Source organism: Rhinopithecus roxellana, chromosome 10 (assembly GCF_007565055.1).
Source record: "Rhinopithecus roxellana isolate Shanxi Qingling chromosome 10, ASM756505v1, whole genome shotgun sequence".
NCBI classification, from domain to species: domain Eukaryota; kingdom Metazoa; phylum Chordata; class Mammalia; order Primates; family Cercopithecidae; genus Rhinopithecus; species Rhinopithecus roxellana.
The window spans coordinates 138,117,422-138,137,411 of NC_044558.1; the positions used below are offsets into that span (position 1 = coordinate 138,117,422).

At 38.6% G+C, this 19,990-nt stretch overlaps 1 protein-coding gene across 1 annotated transcript in view; it reads right to left on the minus strand.

The window, feature by feature from the left end:
* Positions 1-14,052: 14,052 nt before the first annotated feature.
* The window catches only part of IPO8 (importin 8), a 67,892-nt gene continuing 61,954 nt past the window's right edge, over positions 14,053-19,990 (minus strand). Inside the window, 3 exon segments of the mRNA XM_010358640.2 lie at positions 14,053-16,037; positions 16,985-17,101; positions 19,150-19,353. Coding sequence (XP_010356942.1) covers positions 15,940-16,037; positions 16,985-17,101; positions 19,150-19,353 — 419 coding nt within the window. The 3' untranslated portion in view covers positions 14,053-15,939.

A 19,990-nucleotide genomic window follows, 5' to 3' on the forward strand; every position in this document is an offset into this window, starting at 1 on the left:
CCCAGCTACTCGGGAGGCTGAGGAGGAAGGATTACTTGAGCCCAGGAATTCGAGGTTCCAGTGAGCCATTATTGTGCCACTGCACTCCAGCCTGGATGACAGAATGAGACCCCATCTCAAAAAAGGGCAAGGGGTCTTGTTAAGGAGGAGATATATGCAGAGTTTTCCCTAAATACATCTTGGAAATAGTGACAGAGGATGCCGACAAGCGTTTGGCAGTTGACAGAGCTCCCGAATCCCCACCGCCAGCTTCCATCCCATCCTGCACCACCCTGAACTATCAGAAGTGCGGGCTACTTGTAGCTTCCCACCTCCCAGGGACAAGACCCACTTTGCCCTTCTAAATTGCTTTCCTTCATAGCCTAGCAGAAGGGGAAAAAATTATATTCACAGTAGGAAGTGATAGAGGCTCAGGGACTAAAATGAAACCTAGTTCAAAATCCCATTAATGGCCATCCCCACCCCAATCAGCAATTTCCCAGGCAACTAGTTTCAAAGTTTTTGACTTTCCTTTACCAACTGAGGAGACATCTAAGTGCCCTGTTTTTCAACACCTTCTTGATTGTGGTTTTCTGAAAATGTTATAGCGTAGCCTGGCACAGCTGCACTATTTTTCAAGAACAGAGCTCCCTTTGAAGAATAGAGCATTTTTATAAATATAAAATGTTTGTTTGTTTGTTTTGTTTTTTCAACTTTTAAGTTCCGGAGTACATGTGCCAGGTGTGCAGGTTTGTTACACAGGTAAGCCAGTGCCGTGGTGGTTTGCTGCACAGATCATCCCATCACCTAGGTATTAAGCTCAGCATCCATTAGCCATTCTTTTTGATGCTTTCCTTCCCCCACCCCTCCCTCCAACAGGCCCCAGTGTGTGTTGTTGCTCCCCTCATCATTCAACTCGCACTTATAAGTGATAACACGTAGTGTTAGTTTTCTGTTCCTGCATTAGTTTGCTGAGGATAACGTCTTCCAACTCCATCCATGTCCCTGCAAAGGATGTGATCTCCTTCCTTTTTATGGCTGCATAGTATTCCATGGTGTATATGTACCACATCTTCTTTATCCAGTCTATCATTGATGGGTATTTGGGTTGATTCCATGTCTTTGCTATTGTGAATAGTGCTGCAATGAGCATATGCATGCATGTATCTTTATAATAGGATGATTTATATTCCTTGGGGTATATACTCAGTAATGGTATTGCTGGGTTGATCCCATTGGTATTTCTGTCTTTAGATCTTTGAGGAATTGCCACACTATCTTCCACAATGGCTGAACTAATTTATGCTCCCACCACCAGTGTAAAAGTGTTCCTTTTTCTCTGCAACCTCACCAGCATCTGTTGCTTTTTGACATTTTAATAATAGGCATTCTGACTGGCGTGCTCTCTCCCTGTTTTTAATGCTAAATTACAAGGTAAAAGAGAAAAGAAAACCGAAAATAAAGATAATTTTCCTTTTATATAACGTCACGCTCACGATTAGAGGGTGTAACTCACCAAGGCAACCAGGTCTTCCTCTACAAATCCCCGTTCTGCAGACAAAGAAACTCCTACCCAGTCAGTGTCAAAACGCAGAAACTCAGATTTCCTCAACTTCTGCTGTCTGAAAAATCACATTTTTTCCACTAAACAGCGTTGTCCAATATTTAATTAGTAATATCTAATACTGAAAATAATATTCTATAAAACAGAGTCATTTTGTTATTGGCTAATGATCTGAAAAAAGAATGTGAAACTGTACACGGTGCTACCGTGACACTTTGGTTTAATTTCTTAAACCAGAAATATCATCACTTATGTTTTCCTCTTTGGTTCTGATTTTCATGAAAATCAAAACATACAAACTGGCAGTTTTCTAAGAGTCTCAATTCACAAAGTCCATCTGAAATTTTGGAAACTAAAATAAAGATAAGTGAATGATTGGTGTTCTCAAGCTGTGTTTTTGAACTGCTCTCTCAGGCTGATAGCAGCCTTTAGCTTCCAAAGCTATCAACCCCTCTAATATTTTTTATGTCTAAAATATTTAAATTAAAAAATTCAAGTCACCTTGCAGCAGTCCTCCTAGCTTGCTCATTATGAACAGATTTCTTCCATCCCTTTTCTCTCCACTGCATTTCGAGTTCATAGAGTAGGGTGCGCTAACAAGTGGATGATTAAGTTAACTTCATTTTCTGCCCTTCAGGGCTGTAAAGATGATCTCCTATTGGCTATGTTCTGTAGTTACTGAGAAAAGTGATGGATAATCAAGTCAGAAAATAACAAGTACTGACTACAAGTGCTCACAAGTCCCACCTACTGTGTGTTCAGCACAAAGCAGAGCATTGGGGCAAGAGTCGGGTGGGAAGAAGTGCAAAGGAAAAATATGGCATCTCTGGCATCAGTCCCACCACAGTGACCATCACTCCTACCTCCCAATATGCACATACACACAAAGCCTTTGGGAGTGTGTAGGTTAGGAGAGTTTTTCATGGGAAGGATTTGACTTTGTTCCCAGCCTTCCCAGTGATGACAGCGTGACTTATGCCATTATCCACTCTGTTTCCACATCTACTCTTCTCCTTCTATCTTTTCCTTCTTTTATATCATAGTCAAAATACTCAGGGTGAACCACACTAAGAATTATTCCATCTCTAAAACTCTAGTAGATATTTAATGAGCTTAGCATGTGTAGCTAGTATGTTTCTAATATAAACTAAATTTTCAGATAGTAGTAAAAGGAAATAAAGAGGTATTGAAAGAAAAATTAGAAAATGGAAGATAAATGAGAATGATAAAGCACAAAACTTGTTAAAAATGGTATCAAGGACCATCAAAAGGCATGTTGGTTCATAAATGCTCTTTTTAAAGGCAAGAAACAATATAACAACGGTTTAAAATTCCACAATGTTTTACAGAGTATCAAGAAATGTGTATGGGCAAAAATACTTTTTGAAATACTGGAGACAAGAATTGGTCTGTCCAGAATTAATAACAGAGAATGAAGGTGGCCCCCGGATGAAGACAAACAGCCCAACCCCCCTCCCCTGTTGCCCAGTGTGCACGGCCAAGGCAGAAGCTGGCCACGGCCCTGCTCACAGTCATATTCTTCTGTGGTGACTTCTAGACGTTCTTTCTTCTCGATTTCTGGTGACTTCTGCACATTTCTACAGCTCTCAAAAGAGGAAATTATGCAAAGGCAATTCACTCCATTTTTAAGACATTCTCTTTCTCTCATATATATATGTTTTTAAACTCTATACTTAAACTTTGCTTTAAAAGGGCCATAAATTAATACCCGAAGGACCATATTTATAATTGTATATAAAGCATGCAGTGGAAAATACATTCACCATAAAGAAATGTACTTTACAGCATTTAAAAAAACATGTTTCCTTAATTAAGGTATACTGTTAATCATGGTATAGTACAACTGGACCATGTTGATTTCATTCCCTTGCAAAACCTCGTAGAGGTTCTGTTAAACCTGATTGACAGCACAACCCATTACTCTAATTTACTGGTTCTCTGCATAAAATAAAATTAACGGTATCACCATCACCAAGCCACAGCTCAACAGAAGATCTGAGGAGCCAAAAGCCTGTGTTATTATATGAGCAATTCTCTTCTTGTCTTTAAAGCCCACAGTGAATTCTAAACCCAGATGTCTCTGAAAAGCAGATTTCTAAGTTGAATATAAACATGAGATGGCAAAAATCGAACCCAAGGGCAGAAGGCATGCCAGGCTTACGAATACTCCCAAATGATTCCGAGAAAGCTTTGCAGCAGTGCCAGTTTATCGTGCACTTTAAACTGACCTACTGAACTGTCTCAGTTGTGTGACTTAGTAGAGCTGACCCACTGAGTAACAGACACATCCGTTACTGCAAATGAGCGTATTAACAAGTATAACTCAAGATAATGCCTGAATATGTGAGAAATTCATTCAGCCACAGCTGCAAATGGGATTTTATGACCATATAAATATAACCTATAAATCAGATCATGCCTTTTCATTTGTAGAAAGTTTTACATATTAAAAAAATAAAGCTGGCTAAAAATAAAAATGATAGTCCCTGAGAACAAAGGCATAACATCTGTAAACAGATGCAGACTGAATCTGAGCTACAGATTGTCATATCTGCTTTTAAATGTAGCTTAGTTTGAAAGTGGACAACCAAGACCATTTTAGGAAATTTCAGTTATATTCACTTTTGAATTTTACCCTATCATTGAATTTTGGGGTTGAGGAGGGGTCTTGGAGATTGCCTAGTTCTGCTTCACCTGAGAGGTCTGCATTGCCTCTCCAGTGTTCTTGTATGGACAATGCCTTATTGTTCTCCTAGTAGCTCACTATGCATTGCCTTTATTTATATTGCAAAGCATAGGAGAGCATATGGGAACCTAGGTTAGAAGAAAGACACTATTTCAGATAACACAAACACTGCATTGTGTAGCCCCCAAATAAACAGAAGTAAAGGCTTCTGCCTCACTTGTCAAGATGAGAAACCAGTGTTTTCACACTCATGCTGGAAATCATATTTATCCTTTGTTTCCTGTTCAATTTCTATTTTTAATGATCTTTCCCTTGCTCTCTTCTTCACTACGTCTCTACTCGATATTTCTGACAGTTTCTACATTTTCACAAGTTACTAAATATTGGAGCTTTCTGAGCTTTGTGTGCTATTTTACCCCAAATCATAGCTTTTTAAAATGGAATATGTATCTTTAAGCCAGCCACTTTCAAAGACAAATAAACAGCAACAAGAGATAGAAATGATGTTAGAGGCATGTCAACTTTTATTTGCCGGCAGACTTCTCCCTTAGAAAAGAGAGGGGAAGCAGGCTGGGTGTGGTGGCTCACGCCTGTAATCCCAGCACTTTGGGAGGCCAAGGCAGGTGGATAGCCTGAACTCAGGAGTTTGAGACCACCCAGGGCAACATGGTGAAACCCCATCTCTACTAAAAATACAAAAAAAAAAAAAAAAAAAAAAAACGAGTGTGGTGGTGTACGCCTCTAGTCTCAGCTACTTGGGAGGCTGAGGCAGGAGAATCACTTGAGCCGCAGAGGCAAAGGCTGCAGTGAGCCGAGATCATGCCACTGCACTCCAGCTTGGGATACAGAGTGAGACTCTGTCTTAAAAAAAAAAAAAAAAAAAAAAAAAAAAAAAAAAAAAAGAACAGAAAAGAAAGAAAAGAAAAGAAAAGAAAAGAAAAGAAGAGAAAAGAAAAGAAAAGAAAAGAAGAGGGGAAGTTAAAAGGGTCTTCCCTGAAATTAGAAAGCTGTTTTTCATGAGCTGATTGAACCATCTGACCCCGAGATGATTTCTATACCCACAAGATGTATGATTTTAGCAGACTGTAAACTCTATCTTCCCAGGCTCCTCAGGAAGATGCTATCTGAGGCCCAGCATGGTGGCTCACACCTGTAATCCCAGCACTTTGGGACGCCGAGGCAGAAAGATCACTTAAGCTCAGGCGTTCGAGACCAGCCAGCCAACATGGCAAAAACCCTATCTCTACTAAAAATGCAAAAATTAGCCGGGCATGGTGGTGTGAGCCTGTAATCCCAGTTACTCAGGAGTCTAAGGCAGGAGAATAGCTTGAACCCAGGTGGTGGAGGTTTCAGTAAGCTAAGATTGCACCACTGTACTCCAGCCTGGGCGACAGAGCGAGACTCTGCCAAAAAGAAAAAAAAAAGGAAGATGCTATCTCTCATCGAGAGGTGGTCTGTATCCCCTCCTTTTGAATTTGGGATGGCCTTGTGACTCATCTTGGCCAACAGGATGCATAAGTGGCATTGTGTGACTTGAAGCTGGGCTATGGAGAAGCCCCCTACAAGCATCCATGTCTGCTTTCTTGGAACACACTCATTGCCGGGTGAAGGAGTCCAGCCTAGCTTCCTTGAAGATGAATATTCAAATAGAGAGGCCCAGCATGCAAGCTAAGCCCAGTCCTCCATCAACCTGCCAGTTGACTGCAGCCACATGAATGACCATAGGCAAGCCCAGCAGCAGTATCCAACCAACACACAAAACCCTAAGAAATAATAAATCATTGCTGTTTTAAGCCTTAAATTTTGGAGTGGTTATGCAACGAAGGCTGAGATAGGGGTGGGGTGCTATTATACCAAACAAGAAACTAAACATGTGGTATCAGGTAACTATTAGAAACTGGAGAGAGGATGACCCATGTTCTGTAGGAGAGGAAAAATCGGTAAAACTGTTACCCATCATAACTCAGAAGGTTAAGAAATCCACGTAATAAATTTGTGAGTCTGGCAAAGGGGATTTAAAAGCAAAATTTGGGAGAATCAGTTGGCTTTTTTTTTTTTTTTTTTTTTTTTAGCTGTGTATGATGCAGCATGGAAAGAAAAAGATAAACAAAAGAATTGTTCAGTTTGCAAGTCAAATTTAGAGAAAATATAGAAGAGCTACGGTGTTCTAGATCAGCAAAGAAAACTGTTTAGTATTTCTAATATCTCCAATCGGCAAAATATCATCAAAATAAGAGATGACGAAGGCTAAATCAAAGATGTGGCTGGTGGTAAGATCTTTTGTTAAGTACATAAAAAATTGCTCTTTAGAAACATAAAAAAGAAAAAAATGCTCCATCCTTTACCCTGCCTTTTCTCATCTCAAAGTGAGTTTATGAACAGTGTATTAGTTATTCTTATTAGCATAACAAATGGTCCCCAAACTTAGCAGCTCAAAACAGTAATTGTTTATCTCACAGTTTCTGAGAGTCAGGAATCCAGCAGTGACTTAGTTGGGCAATTATGACTCAGAGCCTTCATGCGGTGGTAGTCAAGCCAGGGCTAAGTTTATGAAGACTTGTCAAGGGTTGAAGCATCTACTTCCATGTTGACTCATATGTCTACTGGAAGGAGGCTTCAGTTCCAAACGATGTAGGCCTCTCTGTAAAGCTGTTCATGACATGGCTTATGAGCCATGACATTAGAGCAAATAATATCAGATAAAGCACCCAAGATGGAAATCAGTTTTTCATAACCTATTCTTGGAAGTGACATCCCATAACTTCTCCTGCATGCTTCTAAACTCACAGTCCAACCATAGAACAATGTGAAAGGGAATTAGAGGGATAGCAAGAATCACTGGGGGCCATCTGGGAGGCTGGATATCACAAGCGAATAATAATCCATCCGCAGTCACACATCTCTCTAGATGCAAAGAGCTAGTGTGTCTCCTACATCAGTTAGCGTTCTACGTTGTAAGCAACAGCAGCTGCTCTAGCTAATTTAAGTAGAAAAGGAACTCAATGAAAGGATCTTAGGTTCTCACAGAACTAAAAGGAAATCTTACAAACAAGGCTCAGAAATAGTCAGGATATTAGACGACTGATTAAAGTTATATTTGATAAATGAAAAGATTACATTTATAATATTTTGCATTTGTTTAGATACTATGTTATTATAAGAAGTACATTAAACAATCACAGCCCGTGGGATGTAATCAAAATGCAAATTTATTTTTGTTTTCCATTCTCTCTTTACATTTTATCCACTGGAAAAAGTTTTTCTCTGCTTTTAGATAACAATCCCTAGCAGACCTGAGGATTTTCTGATCATGCTTAAGAAATAAGCCTCAAAATCACTTAATATTGTAAAACATAATCTTGATTTAGAAATTTAAATGTCCAGCCCAAAATATTAATCAATACTTCAGTCTTCAAAAATGAGAATTATCCTGCATCTGTCCTCCACCAGTCCGTGCATTTATTTTCTATTGTTGCTATAACAAATTACCACTAACGTAATGGCTTACAACCCACAAATGTATCATCTTACAGTTCTAGAGGTCAGCAGTCCCAGATGGGTCTCATCGGGCTAAAATGAAGGTGTTGGTAGGACGACATTTCTTCCTGGAGACTCTAGGAGACTGGTTCCTTGCCTTTTCCAGCGTCTAAAGGCCGCCTGCATTAGTTGGCTCACAGTGCCCTTCCTCCATCTTCAAAGTCAGCAATAATGGACTCAGTCCTCACTCCAGCCTTCTCTTCTGCCTCCCTCTTCCACTTTTAAGAAACCCCATGATTACACTGAGTGCACGTGGATAACCCAGGATACTGTCCCTGTTTTAAGATCAGCTGATCAGCAAACTGAATTCTATCTGGAATCTTAATTCCCCTTTTCCATGTAAAGTTACATTTTTACAGTTTCCAAGGATTAGGACATAGACATCTTTGCGTGTTTGGTGGTCGTGGGACGGGAGTCACTATTCTGCTTACACAGCCTATAACACAGCAGCCAATCACAGGACAACCACTGGTAAGGATTAACACAATGTGGTGGGATCATGATACAGCAGTAAGGGAAGTAGCACCACCTGACAGTGGTGGCTAGTTAAGATGATTCCCTATTTATTAAACCTATGTTGAAGGAAGAGGCTAAAAGCCTACCAAGTGGAGTTATACTGAAAAAGTAAACAATCTGCTTATTTATTTCTGCCTTCAGAGAATCACTTGACTATACTGCCCAGCCACGACCCCATTAATGGTACTTGGAGTACCAAATGTAAAGAGGCTAAAACCTCACTCATTGGAAATATGAAACCACAGCAAAGGTTTTAAATGCAACCCATTTAACTAGCAAAATGAAAATTGGTCTTGTTCCCCCAAAATAGACAACACCCTCATGAAGAAATAAACACTTCTTGCTGGTACCTATTGATATTAAATACCTCGTTTTATTTGAAAATGCTACCAACCCTGAAACCACCCAGCTGAGGGTTGTCTGACAGCAGCAGCTGCGGGGAGCTAAAAATTATGAAAGTAAATTTATAGTTTTGATTACTGGGATTGGCCAACATTGGGTTATCTGGTTTGAAAAACTGTGTGTAATACATACACACAACAAATTCCTTATTTTGAAAAAAGTACATAATTTGTATTAGTAAAAAAAAAAATTAGCTTCTTGCTAAATAGCAACACAAAAGCATGTGAAAATATAAATCTCACTGCTAAGGGTAAATACATAGACAAATACAGAATAATGTAATATTGTAATGGTGGTGCATAAATCACTTTTAACCCTAGCATAAAAGACAAAAGTATTAAGAATATAACCACAAAATATTGGTTAATGGATACACAATATAAAAAGTGAATTCTGACATCAATAACAAAGTGGGGAATGGGAGAGTAAAAGTGTAGTTTTTGTATGTGATTGAAGTTATCAGCTCAAAATAGACTGGTACAATTCTAAGGAGGGTTATGCAAGCTTCACAGTAAATACAAAGAAAAATCTTCAGCAGATACAAAAAAGAGAACAGAATCAGAATATATGACCATAAAAAATAATCAAATCACAAAGACAGCAAGAGGAGAAGAGAGGAACAAAAGAACCACAAAACAGAAACCAATGAACAAAAATGGCAGTAGTAAGTTTTTACCAATCAATCATTTCTTTAAATGTAATTCACCAATCAAAGATATAGAGTAGCTGAATGGATTAAAAAGCAAGATCTAATTACAGGATGTCTACAAAATACTCACTTTAGATTTAAGGACATACAGAGGCTGAAAGTGAAGGGATGAAACAAGATATGTCATGCAAATGGTCACCAAAACAGAGCATAAGCAGCTTTTCTTATATTAGACAAAAAGACTTTAAGTCAAAAACTGTCACAAGAGACAAAGAAGGTCATTACATAATGATAAAAGGGTCAATTCAACAGGAAGACATAACAATTATTTTGAATAACACCATAGGCCAAATGGACCTAACAGACATGTACAGAACCTTCTACCTAATAGCAGCAGAATATACATTCCTCTTAACTGCACATGAAACATTCTCCAAGATAGATTACATGCAAGGTCACGAAACAAGTTCTAACAAATTTAAGACGACTGAAATAATTTCAATTATCTTTTTTGACTACAAAGAAATGAAGCTGGAAATCAATAAAAGAAAAATGGAAAAATTCACAAATACATGGAAATTAAACAATATATTCAACCATTGGGTCAAAGAGGAAATTTTAAAAATTAGAAGCTATCGTGAGACAAACAAAAACACAATGCATGCCAAAACTTATGGGAGGCGGCAAAAGCAGTGCTAAAATGGAAGTTTATAGTGATAAATGTCTACATTAAAAAAGATCTCCAACAACTTAACATTATACTTCAAGGAACTAGAAAAAGAGCCCAAAACTAGCAGAAAGAAGGAAATGATAAAGATTAGAGCAGAAATAAATGAAGAACCAGAAAGCAAAAGAAAAATCGACAAACTGAAGTTTGTTTTTTTGAAAAGATAATCAAAATCAACAAACCCTTAACTGGGAAAAAATAAAATAAAATCAGAAGTAGGAGATATAACCAATGCCATATAAATTTTTAAAAGGAACTAAAATGAACAATTATATGTCAACACACTGGACAACCTAGAAGAAATGAATAAATTCCTAGAAACATACAAGCTACCAAGATTGAATCAAGAAGAAATAGAAAGCCTGAACAGATCAATAACAAATAAGGAGACTGAATCAGTAACTTAAAACCTTCAATCAAAGAAAAGCCCAGGAACCAAATGGAAGAAGAAACCAGTGAAATAGAGGCAGTGAAAAAAGGCAACTGGAGCGTACTTTCCAAGAAGTTGCACACAATGAGATAGCTGAGGAAGGGCCAAATTACTTAGGGTGGCCGGGTGCCCTGGCTCACACTTCCAATCCCAGCTCTTTGGGAGGCCAAGGTGGAAAGACAGTTCAAGGCCAGAAGTTTGAGACAAGCCTGGGGAACATATTGAGTCCCTGTGTCTACAAAAAATTTAAAAAATAGCCAGGCATGGTGGTGCTTGCCTGTACTCCCAGCTACTTAGGAAGCTAATGTAGAATCACTTGACCCCATGAGATCAAGCTGCAGTGAACTGTGATCACACCACTGTATTCCAGCCTGGGCAACAAAGTGAGACCCTGTCTCTAAAAATAAAGTAAAATAAACTTAGTGCATTATGACCCATGTTAAGGATTTTCTCTTTATCCTAAAGCCATTAAGGGATCTTAATCAGGTTTTTGATACAATCAATATTTTGCATTTTGAATAAATCATTCTATTGTGTGAATAGGTTAAGAATGGTGCTGTGGGACAGAAGAGCAGATGTAAGAGCTAATATTTGAAGATTTAAGTGTTTGGGTCTGGGGAGTGAGGAAGTGGGGTGAAGATGAACAAGATTAAAAATTAAATAAAGAAGAATGAGGCCATAAGGGGAAAGGAAAGGAAAAGAACAGCTGGAGTTAGAAGAAGGTGCTTTGCCATGCAGACTACAGAAAGAGAGGTCTGAAAAAAATAACCTACCTGGAATCCTGCTGCACATAGAAACTATGCACTGGATTTAGGAACAGAAAGCAGGGGCACAGTGACCCACAGACAACAGCTCCCTTACAGCAGCATACATCTACTTCACCATCCAGCTGCTGTTGCACACTTGTTTTCTCCACAGGAACCTATCTCCAAGATCTTATTTGTGGCCTCCGAGATGCCTCTAAGATCCAAACTCATTGGCAGAATGTCAATTATCCATTTGTTCATGTGTTCATTCTATTGACCACGCTTAGTCACCAGATGCAGGGCATTAGAAAGACAACAAAACATGTCTACAAAATATTAATACCACATAAAGCACAATCTCTGCCCTCAAGTCTATAATCAATGGTGTGAGCAATTCAAGGCCAAACAAAACATATACCAGTGGTGTGGAAAAAGAGGAAAGAGCTCATTCCGATGGCAGGGATTACCCACATGTGAAGGAATTATAGTTCATTGGCATGCTGTATGTCAAACTGTATGGAAATAAACTGTATGGAAATCAGGAGGGATGAGGGTCCAGCTGCTGGCAGTTCTCAGGAGAGAAATGACTGGCAAGGAAGAGAAACTGAGGGTACTGCCCACACTCACTAGGCAGTAGGAATGGTGGGTCACTCTAAACTTAAGAGTGATGTTTTGGGACACTGGGCCACAGTGGACAGGTACCTGTGAGGCCCTACTGTGTAGTTTGTTTCTCCCCAGGTTTTCCCTTCATAAGTAGGGAGGTCCAGTGGGGAAAGTCTCCATAAGGTCACTTCTGCTCGAGTGGCTCTCAGCCCCTGCATATTCCATAGCCTAAAGAAAGTCTCCAATTTCCAGCTCTTGAGGGGCATCCATCTACTTGTGAAAATTTTTCAAGTTGGATGACCTCCAAGATGAGCTTCTTCCCATGTGTCCGGCAGGGAGCATATGCATCCCCTTCTCTTCCTCCTTGATGTTTGGGTTTGCACTCCCTCTTCTTCACAAGACAGCCCTTTCCTTCCTCCAGCTGCACTGCTGTCCGGCCTGGACTCTCAGACTACCCAGACACATGCCTTCTGTCACCTACACACCTCTCTTGGCTACAGGATCAGCCATAGTTGTCCTTTGTGCTTCTTCCTCAAACATAGTCTAACTACAGAGTATAAGCCATCTCTTTACTTATTGATTTTGCAGCCTTTCTTGCTAGCAGACTGCCTAGAAAGTTCCCAACCCACCCAGGCAGCATTTGTACGGCAGTTTCAATGGAGAGAGTAAGGTGGGACAGAAAAGATTGCTATTTAAGGCTCAATTGGAATAATTTTTAATGCATGAAACATTCATGCATACACACACATGCACATACATGGTCCTAAGACATGGCCAAGTTTCCCTTTTATGCCTGGATTATTCAGTCTCCCTTGCTAAACAGCAAACTGTACTATAATTCATTATATTACTTAATGACAATTTAAAATAACTTTTCTTAGGAATTTTCACTGATTAACAATGTAATGGGTCTTATCATCATGCAAGTATGTACTCCATGACCCTTCAGTCAATAATGGACTACAATAAATGACAGTGGACCCATAAGTGAATGGAGCTGGAGAATTCCTATCACCTAGTACTTACTATACTTGTTATTTCAGTGCATACTCCTACTTATTAAAAAAGTTAACTGTGAAACAGCCTCTGGCAGGTCCTTCAGTAGGTGTTCCAGAAGGAGGCATTGCTACATAGGAGATGACCACTCCATACATGTTATTGCCCCTGAAGTCCTTCCAGTGGGACAAGATGTGGAAGTGGAAGACAGGGATATCGGTGATCCTGACTCTGTGTAGGCCTACACTAATGTGTCTGTGTCTTAGTCGCTAACGAAGTTAAAAAAGTAAACACATTTTAAAAATAGACAAAAGCTCATAGAACAAGGATATTAAAAAGGAAAATGTTTTTGTACAGCTGTACAATGTGATTTAAGCTAATTGTTATTACAAGAGCTAAAAAGTTAAAAGTTCACAAAAAGTTACAGTAAGCTAAGATTACTGAAGAAAATTGTTTTATAAATTTAGTGTAGCCTAAGTGTACAGTTTTATAAAGTCTACAGTAGTGTGCAACAATGTCCTAAACATTCATGTTCACTCACCACTCAAAGCAGCTTTCAGTCCTGCAAACTCCATTCATACATTTTTATCTTTTATATCACATTTCTAGTGTACCTTTTGTGTTTAGATACATAATTACTTACCATTGTGTTACAATTGCCTATAGTATTCAGTATAGTACAGTACATGCTGTACAGGTTTGTAGTCAAGGAACAATAGGCTATCCCATATAGCCTAGGTGTGTAGTAAGCTACACCATCTAGGTTTGTGTAAGTAGACTCTAGGATGTTCACACAATAACAAAACGCCCATGAAGCATTTATAAGAACATATCCATTATTGACACATGACCGTATTACCAGTCCAGTTTTGACCAGTAATAATTTGGTAGTAGACCCATCAGAAAATTGCACCATTTTAGTGATACCTTCCTTTCCTTCCAGGTCCTGCTGTGGTTGAACGCTCTGTCCCTTTCCAGAGCTCTGACACCCTTGTGCAGACCTCCTAGTTCATGAGATGGGCTCTCACTCCCTACTTCTCTCCATGTATTAGCTGTTCCTGATAAGCCCTGGTTACCCTCCCAGACCTACAGTCCACTGTGCTTCAGGTCCCCAGATGTCAGGAAAACATATTGATGGGTTATTATCAACTGCTTAAAGCACCTCCACATTTCAGAAAACATTTCACACAGAAGAGTTCAGAATCCTGGGAATCAGTCTGCATTTTATTTTATAGTACATTCATATAAGTTCCTGCATTTCCAAGGTAACCAGGTCACATTCAGGTTAGCACTGCTGGTAACAAAATCATACAACTACCCTGGCTTCAAAAACAAGATAGGGTGATGCACATTAATACCTCTTTCCCTTTAATACTGCAGAAGACAATACATCACAAAATAAAATCTCAAAAATCACATGCCTTTTACAATCCAGTGTGAAGGCATACTATTTATGTTAAAATTAGACCATGTGGAACATGAGAATAAAGAGTTTGAAAGCTCTCTAAAATTTCTCCCAATGCCATCTTTCGCTTCTAATGCCAGTTGGCACATTCAGCTTCAATGCCTTGGGAAGGGAGGGGCAGAGGAAAGCAGGGGGTCACAGAACTCCAAAACTCATGGTTTTCCAGGCTACTTCTATAGAGATTACTTAACCTAAAATTCTAAAGAGTTAATATGCATGAGGGATGGTAATACAGGAAGCACCTGAAAAAAAATTCCTCCAGTCACTGATGGGAAATTTAAGCTGTGAATTTTTGTGAATTTTCAATTTCACAGAAAGGAAAATCTGTATCACATCTAGTAATATGTTAAGTTCTGAAGGTAACATTTTCATTTTGTTGAATGAAAAACCCTATGATCCATGTTCTGGTCTTGAACCAGGTCAGAAAAACACTGTAATCTCCATCTGTAATATTTCCTATAGGCCACCTAAGAGTGCAGCCACCCCAACCGTTGAAAATTTTGAGAAGTCAAACTGAGCTATAATAAAGACACAAACAAATCAGGTAGGAGAAAATTCAAAGATGTGAGAAAGCAAGAAGTTAGATTTGTTTGGGTCTTTTTCCAAGATTAAAAAAAAAAATGTATCATTATAAAATGCTTTGGACCCTGGTCCAACACAGCTGGAATGATAAGTTATTTAAAATACAAGTCCCCATCCAGAAAGACAGTGTGCTTATGTAGCACCTTTCTCTTAGAAGTTCAATGTGCTTTAGGTATGATTATCAATTAATTGCATAATTACATTATTCAGAATATACTCCGACTTACTGCTAACTCCAGTGACTAAAGAGCCCCTGCCACTTGCTGCCAAGAGATTGAGTCCTGAACTTAGAAGGTTAGGAGTGAAATTGTTATGCGTATTTGTTGACCCCAAAAGAAATACCACCCCTTTTCAAGGCAGAAAAAAATGAGAGAAGAGGGAGTAAGACACTTCTTTAAAAAGCCACAAAACATCTTATGAAAAACCAGAGCCAGTGCATATTTTATAATACAACCCCTGAAAAAAGGCCCCCAGCAGCAGGGTGAGCAGAGGGAGCAGTGAAGATTTTGAAACCAGAGTGACTTGCAGTAACTGCCTAACAATAAATTCACAGAGTAAAACGCAGAATAGTCGACATATAACCAAGGTTTATGTTGTATCTAGAAATGTTTTATGCTTTAAAAAAAATTGCAATGCACTCCAAAAATTTTTTTCTGATAATTCATGTACAACAGAAGGCACTGTTATCCGCATAAATCCATTGATTCTGCATGGCAAAAACCTGAGACGTGCAAGTCGATCCAATCCTCTAAAACGACCTTGGGCATTCAGCCTTTGGAACACATGGTTTGTCCTTTTCAGTTCAATGATTGTTTTTCTTTCATTTCATACTTACAGTAGCTGTTTAAAATATATATTTCAGGGTGACAAAGGTCAAAGGGGAAAGAGTAGATAAAAGTGCTGCCTAATGCCAGATGGTAGCGGGTACAGCAGGAAGGCCCTGAAAGCAGCCCCCTCATTTCATCCCCTTGACCCTCACACTCCTTTTGTGAAATAAAATGCAGTGATGACAATCGGTCAGCTGATGTTCTTTCCTTCAGTTGTTGCTGGGCACAGTCCCAAAGTTAAATGCGGAGAGGACTCCTTTGTTTTCAAAGGTGAAGCCTCCCTGTTGTTCAATCTTCTTCTTTGCTTCTAGCATTTTTCAAAAGAAAAGGGGAGAAGAAAAAAAAAAAAAAGAATGCTTAAGGTGACAAAGTTGGAGATGACTCAAAGGAGCCAGATTGTTTATATGCTTAGAACTGTGAAAGAATGTGACTCGTAGTGTTAGTTATTCTGCCAAAGAAGAACTAAGAATAACACACCCATGTCAATAAGGTGGTATGTTCACTATTATTGGAATATCTGCAAAAAAACGAGTAAAAACAAAACACATCTATCTCAGCGTTGGATTCTACTTCACTGTCTCTACTGCTGAAAGGGGGCCCAGATTTCTCATATCAGGAGGGCTGATTGAGAATCTGCACAGAACTGAAGATCTAAGTCCATGCAGAAGAACCAGCATTCTAAACTCTAGATGTCTAGTTTGCAATGTTTCCTACTAAAATTTTTTTGTAACTACAAAATCGTTTCCAACGACAATCTACAAGTAACTATAATAATCAACACAAAATAATTCCTCCAGCTTAAAAACTGAAAATTAACAACAAGAAACAATGTCAAATAAAGCCCAACAATGAGAAATGGAGGGCATTCCATTTGCAGGAATACAAGCTCCTAGGAAGAATTCATCAAGTGCCTTTGGCCCACGGCTGAAATGTTTAGGGGAGTGATTCAGCTGATTAAGTTTCCCTCAGCAAGACTTATCCCAACCCTTACTTTGTACCTTTACTTCCAACATACGATATGAATGTGAATGAGAACACCACTAGGAGATACATATTAACGTGCAGGTTTTTGCAAAGTTAAAACATCATGAGTGATTAAAACAATCATACAATAATGACAATTCCTTCTTATCTTCAAGGGTGAGTCTCTAACAATTTTAAAAACAGTGTTTAGGTGCCACCTGGCTCATCAAATAAGGCTGACTGTTGGCACTGTGACACATGCACTCCACTCTGGAGGTTACTCTGGCTGACCTGCCACCGTCCGTCGGTGCTCTGCCAGTGTGTACACCTCCTGCAGTGCCGTCCTCTGATCCTCGCTGAGTGGTGCCATCAGAAGCTGGTACCAGGCAGCATCTCGACTCTGCACAGCTGTTGCAATTGGGAAGGAAAAGACAGGAGGGTACAGTGACTATTAATTTAGAGAACAAGTAGTAGTAACATGATCAAATTACAAAGAAATTATCCCAGACAGTAACAAAGAGTACAGTACTACAACACACACAAGGTAATGAAACTTATGCCAACAAAGGATTATTTCTGAGTACCCACTTCGGACCCAGCTATGTGGGATATCAAAGGAAGGTAACAATATTGCAAATCTCTAGTCTGCCTAGTTCTCTGTCTCCTTTGCTGTCTTCTATGGATGTTCTCTAAAATCCAGAACACCTATACTCACTCATTACCATTTTCCTCTGGAATTTTCATATTACCTGCTTCAACATTGCTACCACCCCAAGGACTCAAATCTGTACCTCTAGCAAAAACCTTCCCCTAAGCCTCCTGGACTGTTCCATTTGAATAGCTCATCTCAAACTCAACACAACTAAAACCAAATGTAACAATTTCCTCCCAAACCTTCTCTCTCTCCATTTATCTCACCAGTTCTATTAGTCTCCCAGTCAACTACTGTCCATCTTTAACATCTCTGAGCATGCCCTCTCCACACCCAAAGCTCTGCTTCTTTCTTACTGTCTTTCATCTATATGCTGCTTTCCATCAAATGTCACCCTCCCCATTCCAGGTCTCTATACATCTAAATTAATAAAGTGATCTCCTAACATTTGGCTCCCACATCTAGTCCTTTCCAGTTTTTTCTGCATATAATCCATCACTGGATAACTCCCCTGAAGTGAATTACCACATCTACAAGGTCACCGCCTCAGAACACAACTTTCAACACTACTCCAATGGGCAACGGGATGGACCACCTCAGTCCAGAATTCAAGGCCACTATAACCCAGTCCAACTTTATTCCTTCAGTATTTAAGCAGTGGCCGCTACATGCTGGTTTAAAGCTGCTTGTCACTTGAGAAGCATCTTTAAAAATACATCTCCTGAGATCCTACTCAAGACCTAAAAGCTTTCTTGGTGATTATGACACACCCATGTCTGGAACTACACTAGGGCACACCTTCCATATTTCCATCTCCACGTTTATGCTGTTATATTTGCCATGCTTTGGAATATAGTTTCCTGTGCTCTCTGCCTCCAATTCCTGTGAATTTCAATAAACACATCTAGGCAGTTTTTTCTTCATTAATGTTATTTGTAGCAACACTACAAAATTGTTACTAATATTGCCTTATTAGTAACAACATTTACACATAAGGATGTTCATTTTAATAACCTTCATAATGGTAAAAACATTGGAAACAATCTTAAATGTCCCACAGTGGAACTAAATTACAATATAACTACGGAAATACTATGTAACCATAAAACAAATAATCTATATTAATGAGATTTAAAATAATTTATTTGATTAATAATTTTCTAAATAGCCTCATTGGCTTGTTTTTATTCTGTAAATTTTCCATTTCCATTTTTCTACTAGGTTACCGGTCTTACGCATTTGAGGATGGTCTCTGTACACTGTGTACATTATGCCTATTATGCATATGTGGCAAATATTTTCTCCCCCCAATCATTTATGAGTCCTGTAACTGTAATTAAACTGTCCTTTGTTGTAAAAAATTGGCAAATTACTTACATAGTAAAAAGTGACTTATGCTAGCAATTGCATTCTACAGATTGTGAATAACTAATAGGTTGTTAGCTACAATTTTTAAGCAACACATGCCTGAAGCACTTCATTCTTTGCTATAAAAATGTTTGCCCATTTATGCCTAAAGGATGAACAATATACACAGATACTCCATATATTATTTTTGCAAGGATAACCTACAGGCTTACCCTGCTACTTCTCAATGATGAAAGTTGCTAGGATTGGGGGATAGGTGTTCATTATTTTAGTTTCTATCATTTCATATATGTTTGTTTGGGGATTTCTATCATAAGGAATAAACACAAAATTTTTTCAAAGAATCTAGACCAATCTTGGGCAGATATCAAAACAGGAAGAAACAAAGAAAGTTTAGAAAAAAAAAAATCAGAAGATGTGGCGAATAAAGACATACTTATCAGAGCTTGTGTAAAAAACTGATATTCATCCACACTATTGTCAAGGTCAAGTGGAGTACTGAACCCCTCAAGCGCGGTTTCTTCCAATACTTCTTCATCCCAATCATCGTCTTCCTCCTCCTCATCTTCGCCTCTTCCATTATTTGATTGCATCGCTTGAGCAGTTACATTCGTCTCCTCTTCATCACTTGAAATCTCCTCTGTGAACCCATTAATTATTTTAAAAGAATCAAAACACATATGGACAAAATATAAAATTTCACGACAAAAACCAAAGACTATAAAACTACACTCTGGAAAGGAAAAAAATCTTCCACAAAATTTTAATAAAAATAAATCTTATCTCTGGTGTAAAGAGGAGAATAAAAAAATAAAAATAAAAAATAAAATAAATAAACTTTATCTTTACTGTAGAGTTTGCTAAGTTGAGAATGTCCTTATCCTCCTCACTGAAAACAAGTTCCCTAAACCTGTTATCCAGATGAACATTACTACTATTAGGCTATGCACGTTCACTAATACAAGAATATTATTCAATTGCAGATTTCAAAATTACCTCTGTTTAAAACAAAAGTGACTGTACAATCTGTGCATGTGTTTTAAACAATGGCTTCCTATTGAGAATTCAGTCCCCTTAATTAACTGAGTTGATTATAAACTGCTTAGAAATGCCCAAATGAGATCATTTCTGCTAGTAGAAACAGTAAAAATACAGATCCAGCCATCCCACTTCAGGGTATATATTTAAAATATTTGAAATCAGTATGTAGAACAGATGTCAGCAGCCCTGTGTTCACTGCAGCATTATCAGCATTATTCACAATAGCCAAGTTACAG